The 27,751-nt window shown below is 42.1% G+C and overlaps 1 protein-coding gene across 1 annotated transcript; it reads right to left on the reverse strand.

The window, feature by feature from the left end:
- Positions 1-1,645: 1,645 nt before the first annotated feature.
- Positions 1,646-27,497, reverse strand: WRNIP1 (WRN helicase interacting protein 1). The gene is given in 8 exon segments (XM_050891354.1): positions 1,646-2,410; positions 2,898-2,977; positions 3,867-4,022; positions 9,023-9,252; positions 15,961-16,205; positions 17,248-17,439; positions 26,911-27,219; positions 27,222-27,497. Coding segments are annotated over 8 exon segments (1,707 nt in total). The 5' UTR covers positions 27,441-27,497; the 3' UTR covers positions 1,646-2,134.
- Positions 27,498-27,751: the final 254 nt, after the last annotated feature.

Here is a 27,751-nt window from a genome sequence, read left to right on the forward strand (position 1 = left end):
CTAATCTCCAATACAAATACGCTTTGGTCAAGAGAAGACAGTAATCAAAAAGTTTTGCACGTTTCATACTGAAAACCTTTGATCAAGGCCAAGGTCCAGCAATCTATCTTGAAACATAAGAGTAATCAGCTGGATTTCCTGCTGCAGGAAAATTAAAGTTGGCTTCCTGACTTCGAACTGCACCCTCAGACCACAGACCTCCTGGTCTGCGAAAGTTGCTTTGAACGAAATCCAGATGCGTGGTTGTGGCAGCCCCTCTGAGCTAAGCTCCGCACAGCACCAAATACCTCTCCTGTCAAGAAATACCCGCCTGCAATTTGTGTATACCAGGCAGCTGACCAGCAGGTGCCTGGGTTGCATCACAGGTACAGCTCAAGAGAGGGGCAAAGAGCCCAGTATGGCTCCAATGCAAAACAGTTTTCCTTTGCCTAAGAATGAAATATTTATTTACAAATTGAATTAGGTAGCTGAATAGTTTTTAAAAACTGTTAAATGCAATACTGTAGATGTGAAATGAAGCACCAGTAATTGCTCAGCAAATGTAACACATCAGAAAAACCCAAATGATTCAATAGTATTAAAAAAATAAATAAATCTGTGGTATGTAGTCCTTTTGGAGGAGAGTTAGTAACCTTCTGACACCTCTCAGGGAAGTCAGCAGAGCCACCTCCTTCTTTTAGCAGGGACGTGGCATTCTTAGTTGAACAGCAAAAGAAGATCAGAAGCTATACATAAAGCATTGTAAGTTTTGACGTCATCACATTTCATAAACTAAGCAGGATCAGGACAGGAATCCTTGAAGTCCATCAGGTAACCAGTATAGACCCAGTAACAAAGGTATATGGGGCATGTGGCAAGCATGAGCAAATTCAGCTGGAACTGCACTGCACTACTGTGGAGGTGGTAATTTTCATTGAAGACACATCCTCATCACTGGTGGCCAGTTTGCTCCACGGCACTTTGACAAGCGCGGACAGTTACCCCAGTGGCTGCTCAGCATTTCAGTAATGAAAATCTTCTTCACTAATTATCTGCTCCAATTCTGGCCAAACACAGTCCTATTCTGCTACCCAACTGCTAGTTAGCACAGTCATACATGGTTTTAGCAGTTTCTGGCTTTTTAGCACACTGGACCACTGCACACTTAAGGAGGACTAAGGAGAAGAAAAATAATCAGCACTTAAGCGAAGGAATGTTGTCAATATCAGGGACACTGCCATGATCATATGTTCCACCTACTGAAATGTTCAGTCAACAGCAATCTTGGATGTGGATATGTTTTCAGTAGGAAGAGGAAGCCAAACCCTCTATTATAACAGCAGTAAGTCAATTTGTGTCTCTCAGCTTTCCAATTCAAAGGTAACACAATTCCTGAAGCACAACTGGAAATTCATGAGTGTGTTTCACTACCAGGAATCTCCTTTCCAAATGCACTTCCCAAAAGGTCATCACACAATAGAAAATTTTAAGTGATATAACTTCAAAAACTAACATAATTCACCTATTTTCATGACTATTTTACTTCCAAAATGATTTAAACTTGCTCTGGAAAGTAGGGATGATAAAGGAATCTCAAACTTTCAAAACCACACTGCTGTCATACGAGTATTTAAACAAGTGCATAGACAGTATTTTTAACAACTTTATTGGTTTAATAAATGTTGTTGTACAAAATTAGTCTCTGGAATATCATAAGAGCAAGAATTAAACTGTAATTATATTTTATTGTATTTTAGCAGAGGGGGTACAATTTACTATTTTTCTGGAAAATAAACATTCTCAAAGTCTGAAATAGATATTGATTTTAAAAAGTAGCACAATAATATTCCTTGTCTCACAGCAAGAGCCAGAAATACAAGTCCCTCTTTTTTTCTCCGTTTCATTTGAACCAGAGGGCGACACCACTATACTGATAAAGCTTATTTTTCCTTTTCTATACTGCCTAGCTGCAATTCTTTACAAAACACCTTCAGAATAACAGCAGTAAAACCAGAAGGGTAAGAAAGTATCTGAAAGTATCTCAATGGCTTAATACTTTCAACCACAGTAATCGATAGCTGAAACTGTAAGGAGAATTTCCATCCCAGTCCAAATACATGAGTCATAAAATCAAAACCCATTCACAGCAAAGCCATCACGTTTTTCGTTCCTTGAAGAAGTCTGTTCCTTTCAACTCTTCTGGTAGATAGTCCTGCTCTACAGGTTCCTTGTACATGGGGTTATATTTATAGCCTTTACCATAGCCCAAGTTCTTCATGAGCCTTGTTGGGGCATTTCTCAGGTGCAGCGGAACAGGTGGCAGAGGTCCCGTGTGCATTCTCAGACATTCTTTGACATTGCTATATGCCCTGTATACTTCTATAGACTTCGGTGCTCTGGCAAAATACACTACACATTGTGCTAGAATGACCTGGAAAGAAAAAAAGGGAGAATGTTAAATGACTTCTTCTAAGCTCTTTGGGAAAAGGTCTGTTATTCAGGTTGTTTGTGTAGTATGACAGCGGTTATGTTTTTAAACTGACCTCTGCCTGCTGCTGCAATATGAATATTATTTAACAACAACACAGTTCTTCATGATTTTCACTACTAGAAAAGAGTAGCTAATTTAGAACATCAGAACATATTATTTTATTTATAACAGAGAAAAAAATGGACAGGGCAAAATGATGTTAGTTCACATACCACATTTTAACAACAAATATGCAGGGAATTTTATTTCAAACTACAGCATCTATTTTAAAAGCTACGATGGTCTCTTACTTGTCAGAGAAGGGGTGTGCCGAATGAACAAGTAACTACATTTGTCTTGTCCTTGCAATCTCTGTTTCTTTTTATAATTACAACTAGGTTTTACAATTCACAGTACTTTCAAATCAGTGAATTACTGAAGCCTTTACCTCACACTCTGGCATTCCAATAAAGTGACAGCCTTGATAAGCAGCAACTGCTTGTGTTAAAGCCAGAGGATCTGCCAGCCCTACAAAAAGGGATCAGATAAAAGCAGGTTAAAGTCAGTTTACTTTAGTTACCATCTTTTTTTTTTTTTTTTTTCCTTCTTTCTCCCCTCCCTCCCCGCCCCCGTGAGAGGAAAGGTTATCCACACACATCTCAAAGTTGCCTTCTCAGATGTTGGAACTTCCGGTACAATACTTTGCTGTACATGAGATGTACTCCCTCCATCCACAGCCCTCCTCCTCCTGTCCTCCCCCCAAAAAGAAAGGTCTAAATCATGAGTATGATTTACAGTCTGAATCTGTTGCCACACAGTGGCAGCCTGAGCAGTAGCTGCCAGTGTATGATTCGCTTATGTTTTGGAAGTGAGAAAGAAATGGGGAAATACTGCTACATAGACATAGCTTCCCCAGATCTCGTAACTCTTCACCCACCACATATGTGCTAAAAGTGTTGCTGCATCTGTTACTTTGGGTACGTCAATCAAGATGTCTTACAACTAGGGAGCCAGCTATCAAATCTGAAATTTGCAAGTCAAGGCAGGCATTCACCTTCCACAGTCATTAAAAAACCAGATATCCTTGAAATACACATTTTCAGTCACACATGTTTACTGGTGACCTACAATCACCAGACTTCAAAAGAATCCATATTAACACACTGCCAAAACCTGACCTCAAAAAACTTTGCTTCTCCTGCAATAGGTAATCATCACAATGACACTACATGTAGGTCTCTGTCTGCACATACAAAGTTTTTGTTGGATGTGGAGCATTTCAGTATTTTGTACCTATTTTGCACACTGCAGTTTTGGTTGGTTTTTTTTTTCCTCAAATGCCAATTTTTGGAAACCAGAAGCCTGGCAGATCTTCATTCAACATAATATTCCAACATGAAATACTGCAAATACTGACCTATATCTTCACTTGCAAACCTCACCAGCCTCCTCGCCACATAGAGTGGATCCTCACCACCTTCAAGCATTCGAGCAAGCCAGTAAAGGGAAGCGTTTTCATCTGAGCCTCTCATTGACTTATGCAGGGCAGAGATGCAATTGTAATGCTCTTCTCCTATTTAGAATGGGGGAGAAGGGATACACAAAGCTGTTAGGAGGAAATTAAGTGAAATGCATTTAAGGGAACAGAATATATTTTACTAGGTCACAGCAGGTAAACATAACCTGCTTTTTAAAGTTCTTTTTATGTATACGTGATTATGGTGTTCATTAATGTTTTCAACACCTTCATGCTTTGCCACATGGATCATTCAGCTAACTACATAAGATAAAGAGCAACTCAAAAAAAAAAAAAAAAAAAAAAAAAAAAAAAAAAAAAACAATAAAAGTTTGGAAGACACTCTAAAAGTATCTCCTAATTGACAAAGAGTAAAGTATGAGCACGTTCAAACCACTGACCCATTGCTTTTGGACATGCACACAGCTCTGAGAAGACAACAGAAGAATTAGAGAAATCCAGTACTATACACTAGTGATATTCTAGAAAAAGAAATTTCACATCAACTAAAACTTGAAAATAAAGTGTGCAGTAAATCAAACATGAGTTTGCTGTATTATATAGGGGAAAAAAGGAAACGTTGCTGTGGATATATGATGATGGCACATTACACAATCCGGAGGAAACAGGATCGCAGCACACAACCCTGGCAAACCCCTAAGAAATGTTGAGTTCAGTTGTAGACACCTGCACTACTGGAAGTGTCCTGAAAACTGTAAGCAGCTGAAACAAAAAAAAAACACAAACAAAACTTGAAATGCCAGACTGTTAAATAACGAGTGGAAAGACTGAAAGAATTACAAGGAAATTTTTTTTAACATTAAAGTTCAGTATAAGATTAGATATGAACTCCAAGGAGAAACAAAGCCATTCCACAGATCTTTTAGAGCTACAGCTAAAAACAGAGGGTCAACATTACAAACACTGAATGGAGACCTTTCCTGCCTGCAATTTTTCTCTGTGCAGCTGGTTTTGATTCATATGCATTTCTTTTAATCAAACTTGTAAGAGTATTTTGCTGCAATACTGTTGTTCAACTTTCCACACAATCTGCTTTAAATAAAGTGCCTGGCATTCCTTGGCTCACAGCTAACTGTGTATTATAAAGGCAACTGGCTGCATGCACAGCCATCTGTTAATATTTCTCTTCTTCCTATGGCTAAAAGGATTTACAGCCTGAGGGCGGTATCAGAACACATCACCATCGCTTGTAGGCCCTGCAAAATAAAAGGCCACACGCCTGAGTTTGAAAACCAAAGCCCCCATACCACTGCAATTGCTCCTTTCAAAGCCAGCAAGACCTCCGCCTCCCAGGTCAGAAACTGAGTCCATCTTCCTGCGTTGCTGCTCATGCTGCAGTGTGGTTCTGTGGGGAATTCAACACACGCACTGCTGGCGTACGCAGGCCAGCAGACAGCTATTTTTGCTAGGACTCCACACAAAGAGCCCTGTGGTATGCATTCATCACTCGTGCCAACACAAACAGCATGTCTGTGCTCTGTCATAACACTTGAGTTAGTAGCAATAAACCCAAACAGCTGAACTTGCATCGTCCTCTTGGAAGAGGCGTCTCTTGGTCTCTTAAAAGTGAGGAAGACAGCCTTTAAATATCTCCAGAGGTTGCACTCGCTCAGATTTTTTTGCTGGAGTGCTTTTATACACTGTTTGGGCTACTGTAAAGTGTCATACTTGGGGATACCAGCTGGAGAGGCAGGAGGAATCCAGTGGATACGTTGGGACTAGAGATACATACCTGCAAGGGACTTCAGAGTACGCAGGCTGAGAAAGGGGACAGTTTTCTCCCTTTATCTCCTTCCTCACAAAGTTAATGTTGGTGACCGAGTCATCAACATAGTGACAATACTTACAGACCAGACCTAGACTTCTTCAGAAAAACTGTGCAGTTGTACTTTAAAAGCAGTTTCAACTAAAGGCAAAATACAGTTACATGCATTGGACAAAGAGGTTTTATGTTTCTTTTTAAAAAAATACAGTTTATATATATTCTATCTGAGATACCAGAAGCAGTTTAAAAAAATTAGACAGAATATTTTACAGACCTTTATTTATTAGCTCTGTCTCTCAGGCTGGTTAGCCAACACATAGATTTTGGCCTTATCGATTCAGTTGAGAGACAGACACATGCCAACTTATCTATCACTGCTGTTCTGCATCCTGGATGCCTCTTGAAATCAAAACTCCAAAGAGTTTTTGGAATCAAAATATATTTGCTCTATGCAGTTCCCACAAAAGCAAATACCTTCCCAAAGAGAAACAAGATACTACACGAGAGGCTTTGTGCAGGACAGGATTTTCTAGTGTCTAATGTATACAGATGCATAAATCTTGTTGATTTATGCCCCTAAATTGCTTTATGTGCTCATGAAGAGTTTTCCAGCTAATTTAAGATGTTGATTTATCTAAAGTCTTATTGGCAGAAGACAGGGAAAAAGCCTCATTCACTGACCATAATTAACATCTGGACTTCTTAAGCAATCCCTATTTATAAGGTAGTGAGCAAAAGTAAAAAGTAAAATCACACTCCCCATCTCATGTTATTTTCTGTCTTAGCCAAAGGTAGCCATCAACTGCTCATCGATAAAAGACAGAAGAAAGCCTTGGAAGAAAGACTAGAGCAACAGCATGGATAAAAAGACTTCTCATCCTGGTCCAGCAGAAAACAATAAAGCCAGCAAAAAACATTATGGCGTGAGACACCTTCTCTTTCCTCCTCCATAGAAGAGGAAGGAACAACTGTGTTCCAGATTACTGAATAAATTAGCTTCAGCTTAACACACTCCCAGTCTTTACCATAACTGAAGTTATGTTATCACATAGACAGCGAGACAAAATCCTTCAATTATTCTGATATTTATCTTTGGTATTTGCTATTAAATCAGTGTTAGCAGAGAGATACAATACGTAAAAGGAAGAAGAGACAATACAACTCTATCCTAAAAATCTATTCACTGTCCATCTGCAGGTAAACTTTGATTAATTTGGTTGCTGTATCATTTTCTCCAAAAATGAGAATGTAAAAAACTACAATTAAAAGCTAAAATATGACTAAATAGTTTGTTTCCTCTCACACTGCAAGGGCTGCAGGTGGCTGCTGGCAGTGAAATTTGACTAGAGCTGTTTCTTTGTCCTTCCAGCTAAAATGCATAGATTATCTGCACAAAGATCTTGTCTTTGCATGTCTGCACACAGATCAGAACAATAGCCTAATGACTGGATTACAAATAATTTCCTTCCTAGACTACTTGGTGAAAATACATGAAGGAATGCCCAACTACATATATTTGGCAAATTTTGCGGAAGGTGACCAAAAATAAGTAATTACGTAAAATCAAAACTCCATATTTACACAACTCTGAACACTAATCGATTATTTGGTGCTTTCTACATGAATGCACTACACTCAAATATATGCTGCTGCTATCACCATTAGACAGCATCATGTCCCTCCACTTTATAAGGCTGAAGCACTTTATATTAGAGGATTGTAGATTCCACCACCACAACTGTGATTAAAAAAGTATTAGCTAAAACATGTTACAAACATATCTTTATTTATATAGTAGCCTCTATCCAGAAGCCCTTTGTACATAAAAGGACAAACAGCTATCTCTACTATGGACAAAAGGGGTCAACTGAGACACAGATGACTCCACAGAAGAGAGAAATTTTGTAAAGGCATGTACTCGGGCAACCTGCTACTGTGACAATATCTGTGGCAGGCTTTTTGGCATTCGTACAATCAAGAAAAACAGAATTTTCACCGCTCTCAGCCCTCTCTGAAAATCTCTGACAAAAAAAAAAAACCCCAACCTACACAGAGCTTGAAGGATTTCTGTCACAGAGAAGGGGCTGACACATGCTACCTAGACTTGACGCAAGCCTCGGGAAGAGGCACTCTGTGCCATCTCTAACAGAGCAAATAGGCGTAGGAGGGCTGGGAGCAACGGATACAGCCAAGAGTTCTGTGTGACAGTGGCCACAAGGTGACAGCAAACACACAAGGGACCTACACAGCGCAAGAGACTCACACCAGTAAACTGGTCAGATTTTCTGCTTCCTCCTAATCACGACTTCTTCCTGCCACAGACCCCATAAAATTTTTCTTCTCCCTCCCTCTGCCTATCCTCGACTTCTCAACTGCCATCATATCAATATTTGCCCAGCTGACTTTTTCCTGACAATAAGCCATCATTTCCTCTTTGTAGCGAGAAGGCTGCAAGCAGGCACGTTACAAACAACCTCGAGAAATCTCTCATGACAGGTTTTGAGTAGTGACAGTTAATTGAGCATATCAGATACAATGGAAAAATAAAAATCAATCAGTTCTCCAAATACTGCTTGACATAATCATTTGATACTATACCGCACAGCGATTCAAGTATTGCTGAAGAACTAGCATACGCATTCAAGGGGATTCACCTAATCTCTAATATTCACACTCTGATTTTTAACCCTCTCATAAAACGGTATACTGGCCAACTATTGTGATGCCTAACATTGCTAAGTCACAAGTTTAGTAAGAGTGGTTATCACATTAGGAAGCTTTAAATGCAATTAGATTTATGTGACCTTAAAAAAGCAACTCTAAAAATAAAGCAAACTGCTCAGGTTTTCATATTGTTGTGAATGTGAGCACTTCCAAGACTTTCAAAGGAGTAGGTGCAATGGAAGATTTCCAACCCTCGAACAAATCTCCTCATCAAATTACTTCTCCCTCTTTACGTTACAACCCTCTTAGGAGACAATATTCTAATAACCTTAAAGAACAAATAATTTCATCATGCAACTGTTTGCAGGGCAGCAAATATGTCTTTCAGCTAACCTACACTTCCTAAGTGGTAAGAGGAAACTCCGTTTAGAAGGAATTTCTGGGTGAGCCTGCTACACTGTATAGGAAAAGTAATTTTTAGGCCAAATTTCAGTACAACCACTGTTTCACCAGAGCAGTTGGTATGAAAGGGGGAGAAGAAACAGAAATTATAGAGGCTATCAGCTCTTGAGAACGCTGCATCTCAGAAACTGTATCAGGTACTCACCTGCTCGGTCATACAGGATGTGAGATCGCTGTAGCCCTTCCTTTACATGCTCTTCTGTTATCAGAATGCCATCTGCAGAACCACCTTTGGTAATATTCAAAGGAGTGGTCTTCCCTGCTGCTAATCTGGCCTGAAGTGCTAACTGGAGTCCATTCAGTCCAGTCCTTGCATCACCGTCGCAAAGGTAGGCTAGGGTATTTAGAGCTTTCTCCTCTATGTACACTGGGAATCTGCAACAGAATAACCATACACTGTTAGCCCCCACCATGCTCCTCTCCTTGCAGATTATGCTAAAGATGGTATTTCTTTACAAAGTTTGTTGAGAGGCAGCTGGGTTTAAGTTTTGTTCTTAACTCATTCTGTCATGATTAAGCATTGCAGAGCCTGGGAGAACACTGTGGGACCCGACCCCTCTTCCTCCTGCCCCAATGCATGTTAAATACATGCACGTGAAAAAGGTAGGGCAGGAGCTCTCATCTATTTAACCCCCTTATTTTTCCTCATCTCATTAAGTTCAATGGAAACTAGGGTTAGGGTTTTGCCAGAGCACAATTCTGCAACAGCCAGTTGAACTTTACAAGGTTTTACTCCTTCAGCATTTCATAGCTAGCACTTCAAATTCCTTCAAACTTCAAAAAGGACAGTGAAAAGGTAGGAAGCTATCCAAATGCATGTGAGAGAATACAGTGAGGTATAAAGTAATTAGCATAAGGTTTTGAACTAACTACCAACAGCAAGAGCTGCTATCAGATGTTCTTTAAAGAGCAACAAATGGAAGGATTGTTTACATTGTAAAGCATACACGCATCCTACATTCTTTTTTCTAAATGGTAACAGTTATTACAACTTAGTCACTGGGGTACAAAAAATATCTTACTAGAAACAAAAAGCATCCCAGTGCATGCAAGTCACTGTTCCTGCCATCTACCACTCTAAGTGTGCCAGGACTATACAAACACATGAAAAAGGCCAAATTCCAGTGAACACACAATCTAAATGAACAATACGAGAAGAGTCGAGAAATGCAGCAGGAGGTGAAGGATCTCCTGAGATCTCATATCGGGTCTGTGAAAAATCTGGGAAAGTAACAAAGTCCTCAAGCTCTTTCTCCAGGTTTTCATCTGCGAGGCTGCAGTCCCCACTGTCAGGGCACATGCAAACCAACTCGCCTCTGCACATTTCATATGCATACTGTTGAGGATTTGACCCTCAAACTTTAGTTATGTAGACAAGGTAACAGCTAAGGTGTTTGCAAGGCAGAGGGTACAACTGATTTGATTTGGAAACAGCAGCTAGTGGAGTTAAGGCATGGCATTAAGTAATGGCCCTAACTTAGCCATTTCTCGTAACTGGATTGAAAAATCAAGAGTGACATGTATCAGCAGGGATTAGGGCACAGAGCTCGATGTGAGAGGCAATTTCTTATGAAGCCCTTGTGTGCCAAATAATTAAGGATTCACCACAGCCCTGCACTTCATTCACCAGAAAGATTTATTACCGTTAGTATCAGCGGTGTATGTACAAAAAGGCAATGCCAGAGTTCCCAGACACACATATCCACTAATCTTCATTACTTGCCTCCTCTTCCTCCTTGCAAACCCACTTTGCACTTCTCACACAAAAAAGACAGACAGTAGGTGCTGGAAAAACTTCAACAGTCAGTATTTGAGCCCTCTCATGCCCACACGTAAGAGGGAAAAACTTGTAGAGCTGCAATCTTAATCCACACCACTACAAGTGAAGGCTGACAAATGTCTTCTAAGGCCATAACCCATGCTGCAAAGAGTAGGCAGCAGGAATCACACCCTGTGGGAAAAATAAACCTATCTACATACACATATGCATCTTGTCATATTTTTATTTCCATCTCCTTATTTCTCATGTATTTGATAAAGCTAGGAAAAAAAAAATTAACATGCACACACAGTGGCACTCCAAAATAACCACACTTTCTCCAAGGTGTTTCAAACACCACGTTTGTGTTTGAACGGGGAAGCAGAAGTATATAAGGGCACAGGGGCTTACTAAGTCAAGTATCTCATGCATCAAATTCCTTGAAAATCAGGGAGCGGCGTTCACCCCTCAGCACTACAGATGGGCATCAGATTTTTCTATATGCAATGAAAGAAGCCAGCAAAGAAAGCAAAAGCTATTTTTAAAAACGCAGCAGGCACGACACACAGATATCCTGCTGCTAATACCTCCATCAACAGAGAGCAAAACCAAATATGCTGCACACTGAGCAAACACTTTGGATACACCAGCAGGGCAGACTGAAGAGAAGGTTTCACCTGCAAGGACTAAGCTCTTTGCCTGCTGTTTGCAGAGGAGAACACCATGCGCTTGAGGCCTCCTCCCACGGATACCCTCACACTCAGCGACTGCAAGTGGCGGGCAAGCATTGAGAGCACTAAAAGGCAGGTACTTGCAAGAAGCTGAGACCAGTCTGTCCCAAACAAAGTTGAGGCCTCAGAGCACTTTAGCCATTCATTTGCTAATTAGAAGCTAGGCAAGAAAGCTGAGTTGTATTCCTGTCTCTTCAGTTTCACTATAGGACTCTTAAGTGCCCCGTTGACTCAACACAAGCAATTAGTATCACAGGAATTGAAACAAATATGCACAAGGAAGTACAGAAAATCTGGTTACAAGCAAAGGTCTTGTCCACTTCCATGGTGAAATCCAAGTTACAAAGTATCAGTAACGGAAATTCTGCTCCAAATAATGTATTATGTATTAGGCTGATCCAGTCCATGTCTACAACAATAGCACAACATACAGGACATTATAAAGGACAAGAATAAATGGAGAAAATTTCCACATACAAGCTATTTGTACAGCATATTGATGAGAATCACTGATTGGAAATAACATAATGCTTCCCTGTTCCATAATCTCAGCTCCATTCACACTCAGTATTTCAAAATAATAACATTTTATACTCAGAGTAACTGAATTTAGTTATTTTTTCTGAGGAATTAAAATCTTAAATTCCATTTTCTTGATGATTTAACTTCACTAGGCAGGAGCCTAATTTTAAAATCAGGATGACAATTATTTCACTACCTTGGCTTCCAAAAGACACTCACTGTATTTTACATTTTTAAGCCCATCCTGTCTTCAGAAGCTCAAGTGCCCTACATCCTTCCACTTTACCCGACTTCTGCACACCCTAGAACTGCAAGGCAGAATAACTCCCGTGCTTTCTGACCTCTTCCCAAGCTCCTTATCCTCTTGCAGATGGGCAATCTCGTATTTTTTTCACCCTCCAAAATTAACACTCAACACCCACTGGATGCCAATGCTCGATGTTGGTACCTTGTAACCGATGATACTTGGAGACAAAAACATAAACAAGCCAAAAGGGACGCCCCAGGATCCATCACTCACTGAGCTGAAGGTGATATACTAGCTTAAGGAATGGAAAACTACCACTACAAGATAATAAATCCTTCTTCCAATTCCTCCTTATACACATACCCTCAAGACAGTTTGTGCCAAGAACCAACATGAAACGTATGATGAGCTACCCATAAAACCTGTACAATGCCACAGCGTTTGATCCAATGACCAGAGAGTATAAGCAATATCAGAGAGTAAATATAAGGAAGTCCAAGCAAGGAGAACCTGTATGATGGAAGATTTAAAAATAATTGAGCAGAACATGAGATAAAGTACCCATTGCTTCTTTCACATACAAATCAGTACTTTCTTAGTTTCTCAGTGCAATTATTCTCGCTACATTCACTCCTTGACAGATTGTAACACTTTTACAGGCAAATACAGTTCTTCATCTGAAATACTGCAGTATGATATGCATTGCTCACTGCCCCACAGCATTGTCTTTGAATATCGCCTATCATCCCAGCAACTCTATTTCCTGCAAGGAAATTGGATGGATGTTCCAAAAAGGGAATAATTTTCAAAAAGGTATTGAACACTGAAGACCTAAAGGAAGCCCATCTTCAACATTGTGATTTACAAACCAGTGAATTCAAAACCTGTCAGTACTTGTAATACAGCCACTAACAAGCTGAACTGCATGATGTCTGGGCTTGCCAACAGGAAACTGGGGAGCCTTCCATTTCCCTCAGCTGTGCACCTTCTGCGCTATCTAACTTCAAATACATTAATCCACCATCCAGTTTACTGTCTGACTTCAATTAAAGATATCACTCTGAGGGCAGCACTTGAATGATAAAAAAAAAAAGCCAAGAAAAGAACTTGATTTCCTCCATCACTGACATAGTAGACGTGTAGTGTACCAGTGTACACCTGGAACAGTTTGTGCTATTACTGAGACAGTGTAAATGGCAGAAAGCACAAGCAAAGTTTCAGCAATATAAACCGTCTTTAACATTGACTTCTCCTTACTTCTCTTCTTCATGAGAATGTTTCTTCCTTTCATATTCCCCCATCTTTCAGCTTAATTTACTGCAGGCTTTAGGAGGCACAATCTGATGGCAGTAAAGTTGATGAAAATATAACACAAAGCACATCTTACCCTACAGAAATCCAGTAACTAATCTAAAAACTGTCAAAGAAGCTTTATGAGCATGATGACATAACAAAGAAAAAGATACCAAACTACTTCCTGCTAGTTCTATTTCAGCTTTACAGCAAGAAAAGGCCACAGTGGGATGAAAGAGAAGCCAGGTGACCTAACCTTATCAGAAACCTGCAGCAATAGTGGAAGCAAGATAAGAAAAAGCCACCAAGAAAATTTAAGGAAACAGATTCAGGCAGAGCACACTTTCCTTTTGATAACTGCTGCACATGCATGGAGTGCGGAGATGACGAAACCTACCGAATCACTTAGCGATGGCTGCATTCTTGTTGAGCACAGAAGATGCCTGCAGAGACTAAGGAAGATTCACCCTCACCTTATTCCTCAAGGTAACAGGAGAGACCACAAAGATCTCATCAAAATCTCATCTAGGTCAGCCATCATGTCAAGACAAATGATGTGATACTAAGACCATCTGATAAACTGAGGCCAAGCAGCACATGCAGGACTTCATACTACACTTCCGTGGTTTGGAACGGGAGACTCACATGGGAAATGAAATCCAAATTTCAATGTACACATCTCTTGTGCCTTCTGGCTAGATCTCTGCAGCATTTTCAAAGTAAGCATGCCCCACATTTGGGGACATGCTGCCTTACAGCTCCTTTTCCAATTCTGGAACAAAGGTGAGCATGGTGAACAACCAATTCAACTGTAATTGGTGACTTTCATTTATTCCTCAGGACAGCATGAACACTGTTACCTGCCTGCATCTAATGACAGCCCTGCTTCACAGAGGCAGAGAGTTGAAGAGGTAAAAGATGAGACACAGCTGCTCCTGCAGAGCAGTAGGTGGAGAGGAAACGAAGGAGCAGAAATGGTATGGACAGTGAAGCAAGAAGGAGGAATTAACAAGGAGACCAAAACTGGAACCACAGTAAGAGACAGGATGGCTTATAAAAAGCCAAATTCACCAGCAACGGTATATATCAACTACAGACCAGAACCAGACAGCAGGAGGAAAGACAAGAAAGACTTAACACACAACTGCAACAAACAATCCTAAATTCTGAACCCCATTTTTATCTTTAAATGCTTGGCTCCCACGTTAGCTTTTGGAGTGGAGCCCTCTCTCTCCATGGATAGATTTCTGAAACTGTGCTAGTCTGACAGTCTGCCTGCCAGACTTCTTTCAGTTTGATGAAGCACCACACCGTGCTGTTTAAATCATCAGCTAACGGAAGGTTACAGATACGGAGGGTCTAGCGAAACCCAAACCCAAACAACTGCAGCTGAAACTATGCCTTGTACTTTAATCCCGTACAGAAAGGAAAGTCTCCGAACCCCAGTCAGGGTGTAGCCACAACCACAGCTGTGCCATTATATTAAGGCTGACATGCAGTACTGCCCTCTCTTCTAAAATTCACATTACTACAATATGTAAAAGCTACAAATGAGTAAACCATGAGGCAGGGTACCCTAAAAATAAAAAGGGAATAGCTTTCCTTCCCTGCCCTGACCTCAGTGTTCAGGTCAGCAATTCTTCTTACATTCTGTGATAAAGCTAAAGGACAAAGTGGATTCCCTCTCATTTACTTCATACGGAGTGCCTGCTCAATTACCACCATGTCAATACACTGCAAATTACTAGGAGTACAGACAAGCATCAACATGAAGGAAGTGTAATAATTTGCATGAAAGTAGCACAGTACCAAGCATTATTCTTATTTGCCAGCTAGCAATTTTGGAAGGCAGATAACATCCCTTATGGACAAATCTGGACCTTGTTTCTTCCAAAACTCTCCCAAATGTTTAACGTGACTATCTGGCTTGGACGACAAGGAGCAGAGAAAAACAAAGTCTCTCTTAAAACAATCTATTAACCCCTCACAGCATACCATAAAACATACCACAGCACTTATCCTGCAACTAAAGAACAGTAGTATCCTCCCTGATCTTATTAAAAAAAAATTCTCAGAAAACAACAAACTTTTGTCAGGCATTTCCAAATTAATTTAAGAGGGCATGCCCCATCCACCACTTAATGGTAACACTATGCTTTTACAACCAGTAGCAAGAAGCAACACACATTAGGACATGACAAAGACCCAGTTACAGGCTTCCACAGCAAATCCTCAGCAGCAGAACAGATTTAAATATCCTGGGAGGGTGAGTCAGGAGCTACAGATCCAAGTATAAAACTCTCTCCTAATCCAGACGGTGAGATTATGTTTTGGACGGAGAGAGCCAGTGCTTTGAATTCTCTCTCTCCTGTCACCCCCCACCCCTGCCATATGCTGCCACTTCTTTTCTTTACTATCAGAAGTGGCTAGGGTTTCTCTTCCCACCCCCCAACTGCTTCATTCTCTCCCTGGCAGACAGTCAATTCCTCGGGCTCCGAGCGTTAACACCCTGCAGCCCATAAAGTACTCACTTCAAGCTCTCGCTGCTGCCACCAGTCGCAGAGCTGCTGTGCTGCTCACCCTGGCCCAAAACCCGGACCCCTAAGGATCTGACTGCCCGCATCAGAATCGCCTCCATCGCTTCAACTGAGAGCTTCTCCAGGACGATCACCCGGCATCGGCTCAGAAGAGCGGCATTGACTTGGAAGGAAGGGTTTTCTGTGGTCGCTCCTATCAGGGTCACCGTCCCACACTCGACGTGAGGAAGGAAAGTGTCCTGAGGATGGGAGGGAAGCAGAAAAAGCTGATCTCGATCAATGACAACCTGAAACATCCAATGTAAGTAGGCTACATTTTTTGTGTCTTGTGAGTCTTTGGGTTCCCTGTTAATACAACAAATAACCTCACTGACAAGGCAGCTCATCTGCTCAGCTATCTAAACGATTTAATTTCATGCACACAGCATGTTATGGGCTGTTCACCTTAACTCATGCTTGCAGTGAGAATGACCCTACCAGCTGAAAGAAACAGTGTCAAAAATCTGCAAATTTTTAGTTTATTTACGTGACTTTGGTTTATTGCTTGGCAAACATAAGATATCATGAAATTGCCTTATCAAATATAACAAATAGCAAGGCTACTTCTTACTCTTTGAATCAACCTTTAGGGCTACAATTCCCTACATAATTTTATAGGATGGCTCAGAAAACTATAGGAAGATTGCAGTATGGTTCAATATAAAAACTGTAACTTGCAGTACAGAATTCAAGTTTTCCATGGTATGACCAAAGAAAACTTTTATCTAGGAAAGGAAAAAGAAAAAAACCACCCAAGTGATGGTTGCAGCAACGTGTTATCCCAAAGTACCATGCCATGCCTTACTTTTCTCTTTTCTCACAGAGAAGAGGGGACAACATTAAAACACACACCCACCTTAGGCACATTCACATTCCAGCCCTTTTTAAAGGTAATGCAGAATGCTACCCCCAGGGTGGAGGCTGAAATGAAGATGTGTGCAGCAAACATTACTAACACGACTTTGCAGAAATAAAATTCCAGAAAAACGTCATATAAAGCCCGGCATGTAAGTCAACTGTAAGTATAGCTCAGCCTTTTATTTAAGTCTTTGAATCACAATAATTAAACATTGATTGGAAGTTAGTTATGGAATTTAATTTTTACGTTTCTCCCTAATTCATCTACTAAAAACATTAACATTAAAATGAGAAGCCCAAAGTAAGCTATCATCTTGAGGCAAAGTGGGAAATTCTACAGAAGTGCTGACAAAAGCTTTTTACAAAAGCAGTGTAGTACAATACCTGCTGAGATTTATTGAAACGGTGGATCTCGTCAATAAAGAGGATGGTTTTTCTCTTGAAGAGTCTTTTTTCATTCTGGGCTTGGCTGATGACATCTCGAACATCATTTGTCTTGGCACTTGTGGCCGACAGTGTCACAAACCTCGTGCCATTCTTTTTGCTGCTGTTGGCTATGATGTGTGCCAGTGTAGTCTGAAACAGCAGTAGGAGAAAGCTTTGTAAAAATCGTTTTGGACACAGAAAGTACTCATTTGAAGGAAATACGTAAAGAACAAGGCTATATACTCTGGACACAGTGACAGCGTTGACACTTCATAGTTCATGCTATTCTAGCACACAGAAGACTTAAAAACTTCCTGCTAGAGGTAGGTGCCAATTCTACTGCTGCATTTCTGATGTCTGCACTTTTACGTACCAGACCTATTCAGTCTCAATACTGAAAAGGCCAGCAGTGACAGCTGTCTCCTTTACCACGGAAGAACTCTTCGCCAAATACATTTCTGTCACAGAAGACGGGCTGACTGCAATTCGCTGTGCAGTTATTTTGTAGAGTATGTTAATGGATAAAGAGCTGGACTACCCCAAGACACCTGCAGAAGAGTTTACAGTGCAACCACATTTAAGAAATAAAAAGCTACAATGTTGTTAATTAAAGCCTTTTCTATGTCCACTGCACATAAAAATGAAATTAATCAGACAGCAGTTCTCTACAAAAGCATGAGAATGTTAGTACTGAAAAATTGTACATATACTTAAGAAAACGTAACTCTTTAAATCTAAACAGTCAACAGTAATCAAATGCTGGCCCAGGGAAGTAAAAGGCAGCTGACTGAACAAACTGTTGGCTGGTTTCAGTAAGCAGCTATGTTGTTTTTCTTTCCTTATAGACAACTCCTTCAAATCAGAATTTATTTACAGGGAATTCCACTGAGCCTATCAAAGCACAGAAGCAACCTCTGGTACTACCTCCCAGGCAGATTTACTACACCTGAACACATCACAGGCATAATTTCCAGACTTTCCTTCACAATCCTTAGTAAAGGCAGGTATATCTGCATGTCCCAAGCAGAGTGTACCTCTATTTGAAAGTACTGCTAGAGAAACACAGGTGATTCTTCCACCGAGCTCACTCATCTATTAAAGAAGGAGCTCAAGGAGACTGAAGACAGGAGAGCCTCAGCAGATCAGGAGTGGGACAGGTGCTGACAAAACCGCTTCAGAAGATATTCCAAGTACGGAGGTTAAAGCAGCAGGTGCTGCCAACCTGGTCCTCTTGCAGGGTGGCTGCAGAAGCAACCACCTACCACATGGCTACCAGTGGTGCTGCAGCACTGCTCTGTCTCTTTAATTGATCTCCTCATCCCTGAAATGGCAACCAGCCCAAGATGGGAAAGGGGAGGCTAAGAGGGAGGAGGTATCACTATTTATTCTTGCTTCAGTTTTAGTAAAGGCTTCCTGATTGTCTTCACAAGAGGTGTCATTTCACGTCCTGATACAAGACTCACATCCTGTGTCAGATCCTCTCACACCCTGGAGCTCAAAGCACCAGCCCCTCCCCTCCTTGTCTCCCTGCAGAAGACAAGACTGGAAAGACACGCTGGAAAGTGCTTGCAGCAAAGCCTACAGAAATCAGGAAGATCTGGGATTCTGAAGATCAGAAGCATGGAAACCCCCAATGCATCAGATTTGAGGATGAAAAATGAAAAATGTACCTCTTCCTTCTCTAAAAGTGGCAGTGGTGAGAGGGGGGTGGGGATTAAAAAAAAAAATAAATAAAATCAAGTGGCTATTCTTCTTGTAGCTCCACTTAAACTGGTAGCTCATACTGCATCCTGGCCCTTATTCACCGGGTCACAGATAATTTTGTTGTTTAAAAAAAGGCAGCAAGGAATTGTTTTTAAACACATGCACAGGAGCCCATATTTCTACCCCTAATTTAGGAAAAAAAACCCAAAGAGATTTGTTTGAAAGTTACTATTAGACCAAGAATCTACTTGAAAACTGCTACACAGCTGTCAGCCAGCATGTACCTCTCCTGCTCTGCCAACTTCTGGGTCAACAAAGGTTGTAATAAGAATAACATACATTGCCTTTCAAAAGCAGTGCTTGACATGGACAGGCATGTTCATGGCCTCTTCCTTCTGTTCTGCACAATCAATCATTTAGCAAGTCAACCTGCCCATCGCATACAGGTCAAACTTTCCCTGTTCCTCTGAAAGCCTATTATTTCCCATGAGCTCAATTTTTTTACACTGCTTTTTCTCCTACCATCTCAAGCAAAAGTCAGTAACGTGCTACACTGTTTTCTCCCTCTTTGTTACTATCAGGTTACAACCTAGGGAACACATAACCCAGTGGAGACCTAACTTAAGCAGGGTAGCCTAAGTATGAAGGCACTAGCACAGAAGAACTGCAACTTGTATGCTGAACCCCTAATTTCTCTCACTAAATTCAGGGGCAATACATTTGAGGGATAAGAAGAAAATTAAAAATCTGATATGGAATAAGGCAGAAGAAAACGCACTGAATATCCTTCAACATCTGAAATAAATTTTGAAGTAGGTTTGATTACTACATTAGAAAAAAAGTCTTTTAAAATAGCGACATTGATGTTGCAATTTAATATGAATGAATACATCCCTATCAGAACCAGCATAACAAGCAGGAAGAGGAAATCTAAAGAAGTTGATATTCTGCTCCTTGTATTATACAGGTGTTTCTTCTTTAGATCATGTTTTTCCTTATGGGGAGGAGGAGAAGTATTGTTTCCTGTAAATTAAGTGGTATTTATATCAATGAGAATAGGAGTGATCCTGCAAACTAACCTTTTGCTAACTTCACTAAAAATTACACCTTACAAAGCTCACAGTGTAATAATCTTGCCCCTTCCAGAAATCATTCTCAGTTCTCTTCCATTATCCCCCCAAACTGTCCAAACTCACACCTATCATCTCAAGTTTTATGCTGAAAATTGCAAGACCTTACTGACTTATCTGTTTAGACAGGCTAAAGAAGTGCCATCATAAGGAGCCGTTCTGAAAGGTGGAAACATATCCACCAAGAAACTCATGAACCATTACTCACCAATGAATAACACTTCAAACTTGAGCCTGTGGTCACTTATTTCCAGATCCATTACACACAGAACAAACACTTAACTACCAAAACTTGCCTCCACCGTCCTGCAAACTTCTTCATGTCAGCCCAAATGAGAATATCCTTTCCCAAAGGCTGCAATCATCCAAGATTTCCAAAACCCACCAACCAAACAAAAAAAAATAGCCAAACAAGCCCACCCAGGCTTTGATACGAGTTACGGATGAAATAAAAAACCCACAAAGCGTGCTTGGCTCCATGCACCTCTCACTGTCAGAGCAGATAAGTCAATCAGATTTGCTGTTTTGGTTAGTTGGATGTTTGTACAAGGAGACAAGAATTTTCTGTATATCCACAAGTTTCCTTGACTGGGCAACTCCCTTTGAGTGTAACCTATTTCCCTATTCTCTGCGCTGCCACTAGTCAATGCAACCTCACACCCATGGCTGGAAGAAAACAGTAAAAAGCAAGTACAAATTAAGCCCGTCCTATTGATGCTGATGTTCAATGACTAACATTACCTGCTTAGAAGTAAGGCGGTCTTTTCATTTTTGCACCTCTTTACCAGGCCATTAAACTATGCCCACTGCATTAGCTCACCAAAGCCCCTTCCAGGAATAAAGAGCGGTACTGCCTAGCTCTCTTCAGAAAGTGGAACTGAAAGAATTGGGAAGAGATTAGCATATATGGTCAGATCATAGTCAAGAAGACTCCAGTCAGTAAGCTGACTGTGAAACCTAAGGTCATTCCTACCTCACTCTCGTGGAAGATCAGGTAGACCTTGTTTAGGGATCTGCCTATGGTTGCCTGTTCATGGAGACTTTCCTTATTAATTCTTAAACTGTATAAATTTGGCAAAACAGCGTTGTAGATGTCAGTCTCAGAAAACACGTGGTCTCTCAGGTTACATCTATACCGTGTTCAGCAGTCATGTCAGAGAGCTCCTGCAAGGTGTGCAGAACAGCTCACAGTCTTTCTGTTCCAGCCTCACAGCCCTTTTCACCTCTCACAGCCTTTTCATGAGGAGCTGACATTCATACTACACTTTACGGGAGCACGCTGGTGCAAGAGCTCTCCTTGCACCTGGATAGGCCCTTCCAACACACATGCTTCTCCCAACAAATCTGGAAGGTTGTATTTGTCTGCTAGGCCATGTTTAGGTGACCAAAGCAGGTCTGGCACAGATCTGCACTAGTGTATACACTGCAGTGCAGCATGGATTATTCCTGAGCAGGGATAATCTAGTTGGCATCTAGGCTTCCCTACCAAGTGACTTCGCTGGTTTGTTCCAGAGCAAACCACAGCATGAACTATGTTTGCAGCAGGGATGACAAAGACTGACAGCCTAGTACAAAACACAAGCCCAACAGGCTAGCTGCACCTATAGACTCATAGGGTCTAAACTACGTCACCAGAGTTCTGAACTGGCATCCTCCTTTTTTCTGCTGCCCTCTGACCATGACTTGCCCCGTATTTTTGCCTCCTCCTTTATTCTGGCCAGGATTTCCATATGTTTGCTTACATGGTGTTGCCATCAACAGCCTCTCCTCGCCCTCAACTCTCCCTTTGAGGGCAGCAGGGCCATACTGTGGTTGACAAGCAGTCAGGAAAGGTCACGCTCTGTTTCACTGCCTTGAGTGACACATCAACAGTGCCAGCATCCCTGGATGCCAGCCAGGGGAGCAGTTCCCTGGGATGCAGCTTAAAAAGCTCGGGTCTGTCCTACCCAACACTGCTGAGTTGACCCCAAGCTACCACACTGCGTCACAGGAGATGAGTCGGGCTGTGTCTAAAGGGAACTGGCAGGATAGCAGATGAACATGGCCCAGGGACACCGTCTATAGAGATAAACGCAATCGAAAGTGGCAGCAGTTGGCATTTACATAAGGGCAGATGCTATTCTTACCCATCTTGTTTGGTTCCTCACACCCCAAATAGCCCACTGTGAGACTACTGGAGGAGTAAGGTGTCACTGAACAACAGCCACAGCATGTGGTTTACAGCACTTCCAGAATCCAAGTCCAACCAAGCATAAACAGATGCAAGGTCATTGCATAATGTTTACTGAAACGGAGCTGTGCCTCCATTTGCTGCATCCAGATTTGTCTCCTTATATTCAACTCCTTTACAAATACAATTGTATTTTCTCTTCCAGTTTTCTCTTCCTAGAGAGCTACCCTAAGTTATTGCTGATTTAGATTGGGATAAGCAAAATCAAGCACACTGTATTCGAAGACTTCTCCTAGGCAACTGCAAAGACAAACTCATTTTTCAGAGTTGTTCTGGACTTTCACTCCACGCTACTGTAAAAGACATCATGCATTTTCAGTTAAAAATCTCATGGTAATCAATCAAAAGAACTCATTACTTCAAACGGATCAAATCAGGCCCCAAGCAGTATGAATAAGAGAAGATGAAATACACTCAAGTAATCAAATAGCCATTTAGGTAATCACTTGAATTAGCAAAATGGAAAACACTGGAGGGAAGTGTATATGCGGGGAGCAAAACATATAAGCTGGACTTGCTGTCTGTGTTTCAATGTGTCACATAGCAAAGTCTTGAATAAAAACAAAGAAAAGAAATACAAGGGAGTCCTAGAAATAAACTCAGTGGAGATTTGATGGAAACGTCAAAGACCACTTACTGGGTTTTTAATGTTTTGCACTCATATCAACACTGCGTATTTTACCTTAGTACTAGATTGCAGATATGGACCCCAGAAAATCATGTGTGAATGTTTTGTCTTATCTTTCGTAGGGATCAGGTTTCAGACACTTGCTGCCTACATTTTTTCTTGTTATATAGCAAACATAAGAGGGAATGTTTACCATATTTAAATACAGAATGTTCAGGTTTATAAGGCTTAAACCGTATCTGTGGCAGCAAAATTATTCAGTGCTCAAGTTACGCTGCGTCCCCCCGCTAACTCTTTACTAAAATTGGTGCCTCATGGCAGACAAGCAAAAATCTAAATCCCTGCATTAAGGTGTCATAAATCACAGTACGGCTTACTCAGATTGCACTAGGATTCATGCAGGCTTTTAAAAATTTGCATAGTCAGGATGAACAAGCTAACTGTTCCTAAGTTAATAACCACGGCATCTCTTTGAAGCAGTGTTTCTTCTTCTGGCCTGTGGCTGGTCAGCGTCTTAAAAGCAGAAAATATGTTCTTGTGTTCAACACTTAATAGTGACAAAAGTAAAAACAAAGAGTCAAAGCCTTTTCACCTAGAGCACCTTGGTTTCCTAAGAAATTAGGATGACAAATTAAAAGTACAAAGATCACGCTCCCTTACAATAAGAAGACTCAGTACAGATGGAAACTCACAAGAAAATAAACTCACAACAGAAGTACCTTGATTTTGTCTTTTCAATTTTGACTGTGCTTCCTTGAATAATCAAGTGCAGCTGAGGCTGAAATCAGCTTGGGCAGAGCAGTACAAAGCACATATATTTTTACTCAGGTACCTAGCTTTATTACTTTCATGATAAAAATTCTCCAGAAGTACTCTTGACCTACAATATGAAATACTGCATTTATAGCAGTTTAATAGCCAAGATTATTATCTTCTTGCTTAGAAAAAGTCTCTTGAACTATTACTTCTCATAAAGGTCCAGACTGATAAATAATACATAAATTAATTTGAAATTTGGCCCCAAGGATTAATTCCATCTCCAGTTATTTTTTTTACTTAGTCCTGCTCTACACTTTTCAAAAGAAGTACTGGTTAGTGTGGCATTTGGCTGTAGAAATGGAAGAAAGCATAGATGGGCTGCAATAACCAGATTCCATGGGTAGGAGGAGTGTGAAGAGGTTTAAGGAGTCTATGACCATCTTACATAGCACTTCTGAATTTAGACCAACATATCTAATTATACTCCTATTTTAGCACCTATCTGCTAATGTAAGGCTATCTTCTTTGACAGGCAGAGCTTAGTATGTGGGCTTGTTACATTTGAAGCTACAAAACACGCAATTATTTCCTAATATTTTCCCACTGAAAAAGACTGTACTTAACAGAAGAAGTTTTTGATTATCAGTCCAACCAGGTCCTGAGGCAGTGAGAATACCTATTTCTTCACAAGATCTTTCAAGTTTCAAGCACTAAGTTACGTGATTCTTCACATAAAAACAGAAATAGGCTTCCTTTTCATCTGTCCGTCCTCCACCTGTTTCAGGTTACTTCCTCATTAAATGTTTTCTTAGACATGTTATATACATACAACCCAAATAGTAAGTGAATGAGTCAGGCAGGCAACCACAGACTTCCTTTTCCATCTTTAGGGGGACTATTTTGCCTTGCTTGTTAAATCTGTAAGGACAGGAATTTAATAAAAAATATCCAAGTAAAGGATAGAACTTTCAGCCATTTACCCGAGACAGACAATATGATTTATGGGGAAGAAGGCCTGAGATGAAACTATACTCTAGCATGGTCCTAGAAATATTGATAAGCATGCCTGAAGGGAAAAGTTCAACTTTTTGCAGTAGGAATTTCTGGTTCAGCCAGTAATGGATGGTCCATCAAGAGCCAGCTGAAAGCATGTAGCCTCAAAACTGTTTGCTGAGAAGGAGTAACCTAGAGAGGAGATGAACTCCCCAACAGCTTAAGAACTTGGAAAGAGAAAATGTAACAGATAAATTGTGGAACTATTCCTTGATGGGGCAAAAGGCAGTGTCTTGATGCAAGTCAGATGTCTGACGAGCAGTAGAACTTAAACTGTGAGAAGCAAGCTTACTAAATACAACTCCGCATATGGGTGAGGAAGACGGCTCATGAGAAAGGAGAGTGAAAGCTGCATTATTACAGGCACGAAACAGATCACCCGTTATTCAAAGACAGTCTTAGTGCCACAGAAGGTTCCTAAAGAAGGCAAGCGTAAGCCATTTCCATAGCCAAAAAAAGGTGGGTTCATCAGACCATAACCCAAAGGTCACTGAATTCAGTTCCAATTTTCAGAGACTGTACGCGGCCTTTGCTTTGTTATCACTGTATTTGTAACAGCACTATTTTCTAAGGAAAAAGGGCTCCAAGAAAGAGCAAGCTGACACAGATAACAAGAAACCAAAGGCAGAAGAGTATGAATAATATAGAAGCAGGCCCCTGAACATGTCACTCATTCAATAAGGTGGATTCCTACTTATTAAAGAATTCAATTCCACTTCTCTCTGTGGCCATCTTGCTTCAGTCAATCCACCTCCCCTTCAATGAGTTTTTAGAAACAGCCCTTCTTTACCTCATCTCGTCTGATCTCTCTCTTTCTGATATTACCTTGTTATTTTAAAGAAAGTGGCAATTATTTAAGTTCACCAGCCGGTTCTTTTCAGGTGTATGTTATCTAGCCTAAACAACCTGTTGCATCATTGCTAACAGTATTCATCTATCAATTATTCTCATACCTACTCCTTATTAACTGTGATTAAGGGGCATTATTATTCAAATACCATACATATCAAGTCTCTTTTTATCTTCAAGTAACTATGCTGAGAAGAGCAAGCTGCTGGTCCGTCCTTAACTACTCTGCCAGCATTAATTCATTAGTCATTATTTCCCACACATAGCCAAGACATATATATATATATATATATATAAAAACTTAGCGCTATGCACACATTAGACTGAGATACCATCTATTTTGCTTGCTTAGCTTCCCCCTGCCCACCCCCAAAATATGAAATACAGAGAAAAAGGACAAAGTGAGTGCTCCCTCCTGATCACACCTCAGGCATTCATTTGGTCCTTCCCTCACTACAGCTGTGGATCCCTTCACTGCTATGCTGTAATTACAGTGCCTTTTGGGATTCACCATGGTCTGCCCCCATATCTTAAAAGAGGCAGAACAAGAACGTCCAGCAGTCAGATCCTGCAAAGACCCATCAGCTTCAGAGTGTTTGTTTGAAGACAGACGAGTGCCTGGCACGGCGTGCCTGGCCACAACACTAACTCCCTTCCACACCAGAGCCGCCTTCTGTCAGGGGCTGGAATTTGTTGGCTAAAGCAAACCCTGCACTCGCCAACTGTGCTGTAGTAATCTGCTGGTATCTCACAACATTTCCTGGACATTTTTACAGATTCTGTTTTCTTGCTGTTTTTAAGCTTCTCAGCTATTACCTAAAACACAAGCTGTCTTTTAGGTAATGGCTTTGGAGTTTATGAAATTTGAATTACCTGAAATCAACAGGGGCCTGTGTAACCAAAGCACAAGCCACAGGGAGTGGGGCTGGTGGGGGTGAGCCACTTCTAATTTATTCAGGAGGCGGGTTGTGTTTTGTAATCTAAGTGAAAACCAGTGGGCATCAGCCAACATAAAGACATTACAGAAGAAACCAAGAAGACAGAGGAAAAAGAGCGAGTTCGAAAATAAACAGCTCCCACCCTTTAAATTCATCAGCCTCGAAAGCCACATGAAACAGAGAAGGGCCTGAACATCCAACCCCAGCCGCACAGCGTGAACCTATGGCTGGTCGCTAATCGCCGCCCACGCCGGGCCCGGGAGAGCCGCCCGCCGGCGGGGCAGCGGCAGGGCGGGAGCAGCGGCGGCGGGGCCCGGCGGTGCCACTCACCTTGCCGCAGCCCGGTGGCCCCCAGAGGATGAGGGAGGGGATTTCGTGGGACTCCAGCAGGGACCGCAGCATGGTCTGCGCTCCCAGCACCCGCTCCTGCCCCACGTAATCCCCCAGCGTGTCCGGCCGCAGCCGCTCGGCCAGGGGCTTCTCCTCCAGCTTCTGCGCCAGGCTCGCCCCGCTGCCCGCCGCCGAGCCTCCGTCCTCCGGCTTCGTGGCGGCCTCCTCCCGCCCCGCCCCGCTCCTCCTGCCGGGGGCTCCCGGGCTCTGCCCGCCGCCGCGGCCCTTGTGGAAGAGGGAGAAGACGGGGGGGCGGCGGCCGGGCAGGCCTCCTCCGGCTCCCCCTCCGCCTGGCTCCCCAGCGGGGCGGCGGCGAGGCGCGGCCGCTTGCAGCCGGGCGACGAGCCCGGCTCCGCTTCGCCCTCCCCGGCCTGCAAGCACCGGTCCAGGTGCGAGTTGATGTGCGCGCCCGGCAGCTCCCGCAGGCACACGGGGCACTGCACCAGCGGCTCCTCCTCGGCGCCCTCCATCGGCTCCCGCCGCGGCCAGCCCGTGAGGCGAGGCGAGGCGACGCGAGGCCGGGGCAGGAAGCGAGGCCTCCGGCCCTCAGCGCCCGCAGCCCTTCGGGAGCTGTAGTCCGCCCGGTCCCGCTCCCCGCCCCTAGCAGCGGGAAGAGGGAGACGCCGTTTTCCCGCCGCGCAGGGAGCCTCGCTGCCCTCGAGGGGAGGAAGCGGACAACGTCCCCACCGAGCCCTCAGCGCCCCCCGCGCCGCGGAGGCTTCCGGCAGGGGCGGAAAAGCCCCTATCGGCAGGTGCCAACATGGCGTCCTGAGGGGGGCGC

This window comes from Gymnogyps californianus, chromosome 2 (genome assembly GCF_018139145.2).
Source record: "Gymnogyps californianus isolate 813 chromosome 2, ASM1813914v2, whole genome shotgun sequence".
Classification (NCBI taxonomy): Eukaryota; Metazoa; Chordata; class Aves; order Accipitriformes; family Cathartidae; genus Gymnogyps; species Gymnogyps californianus.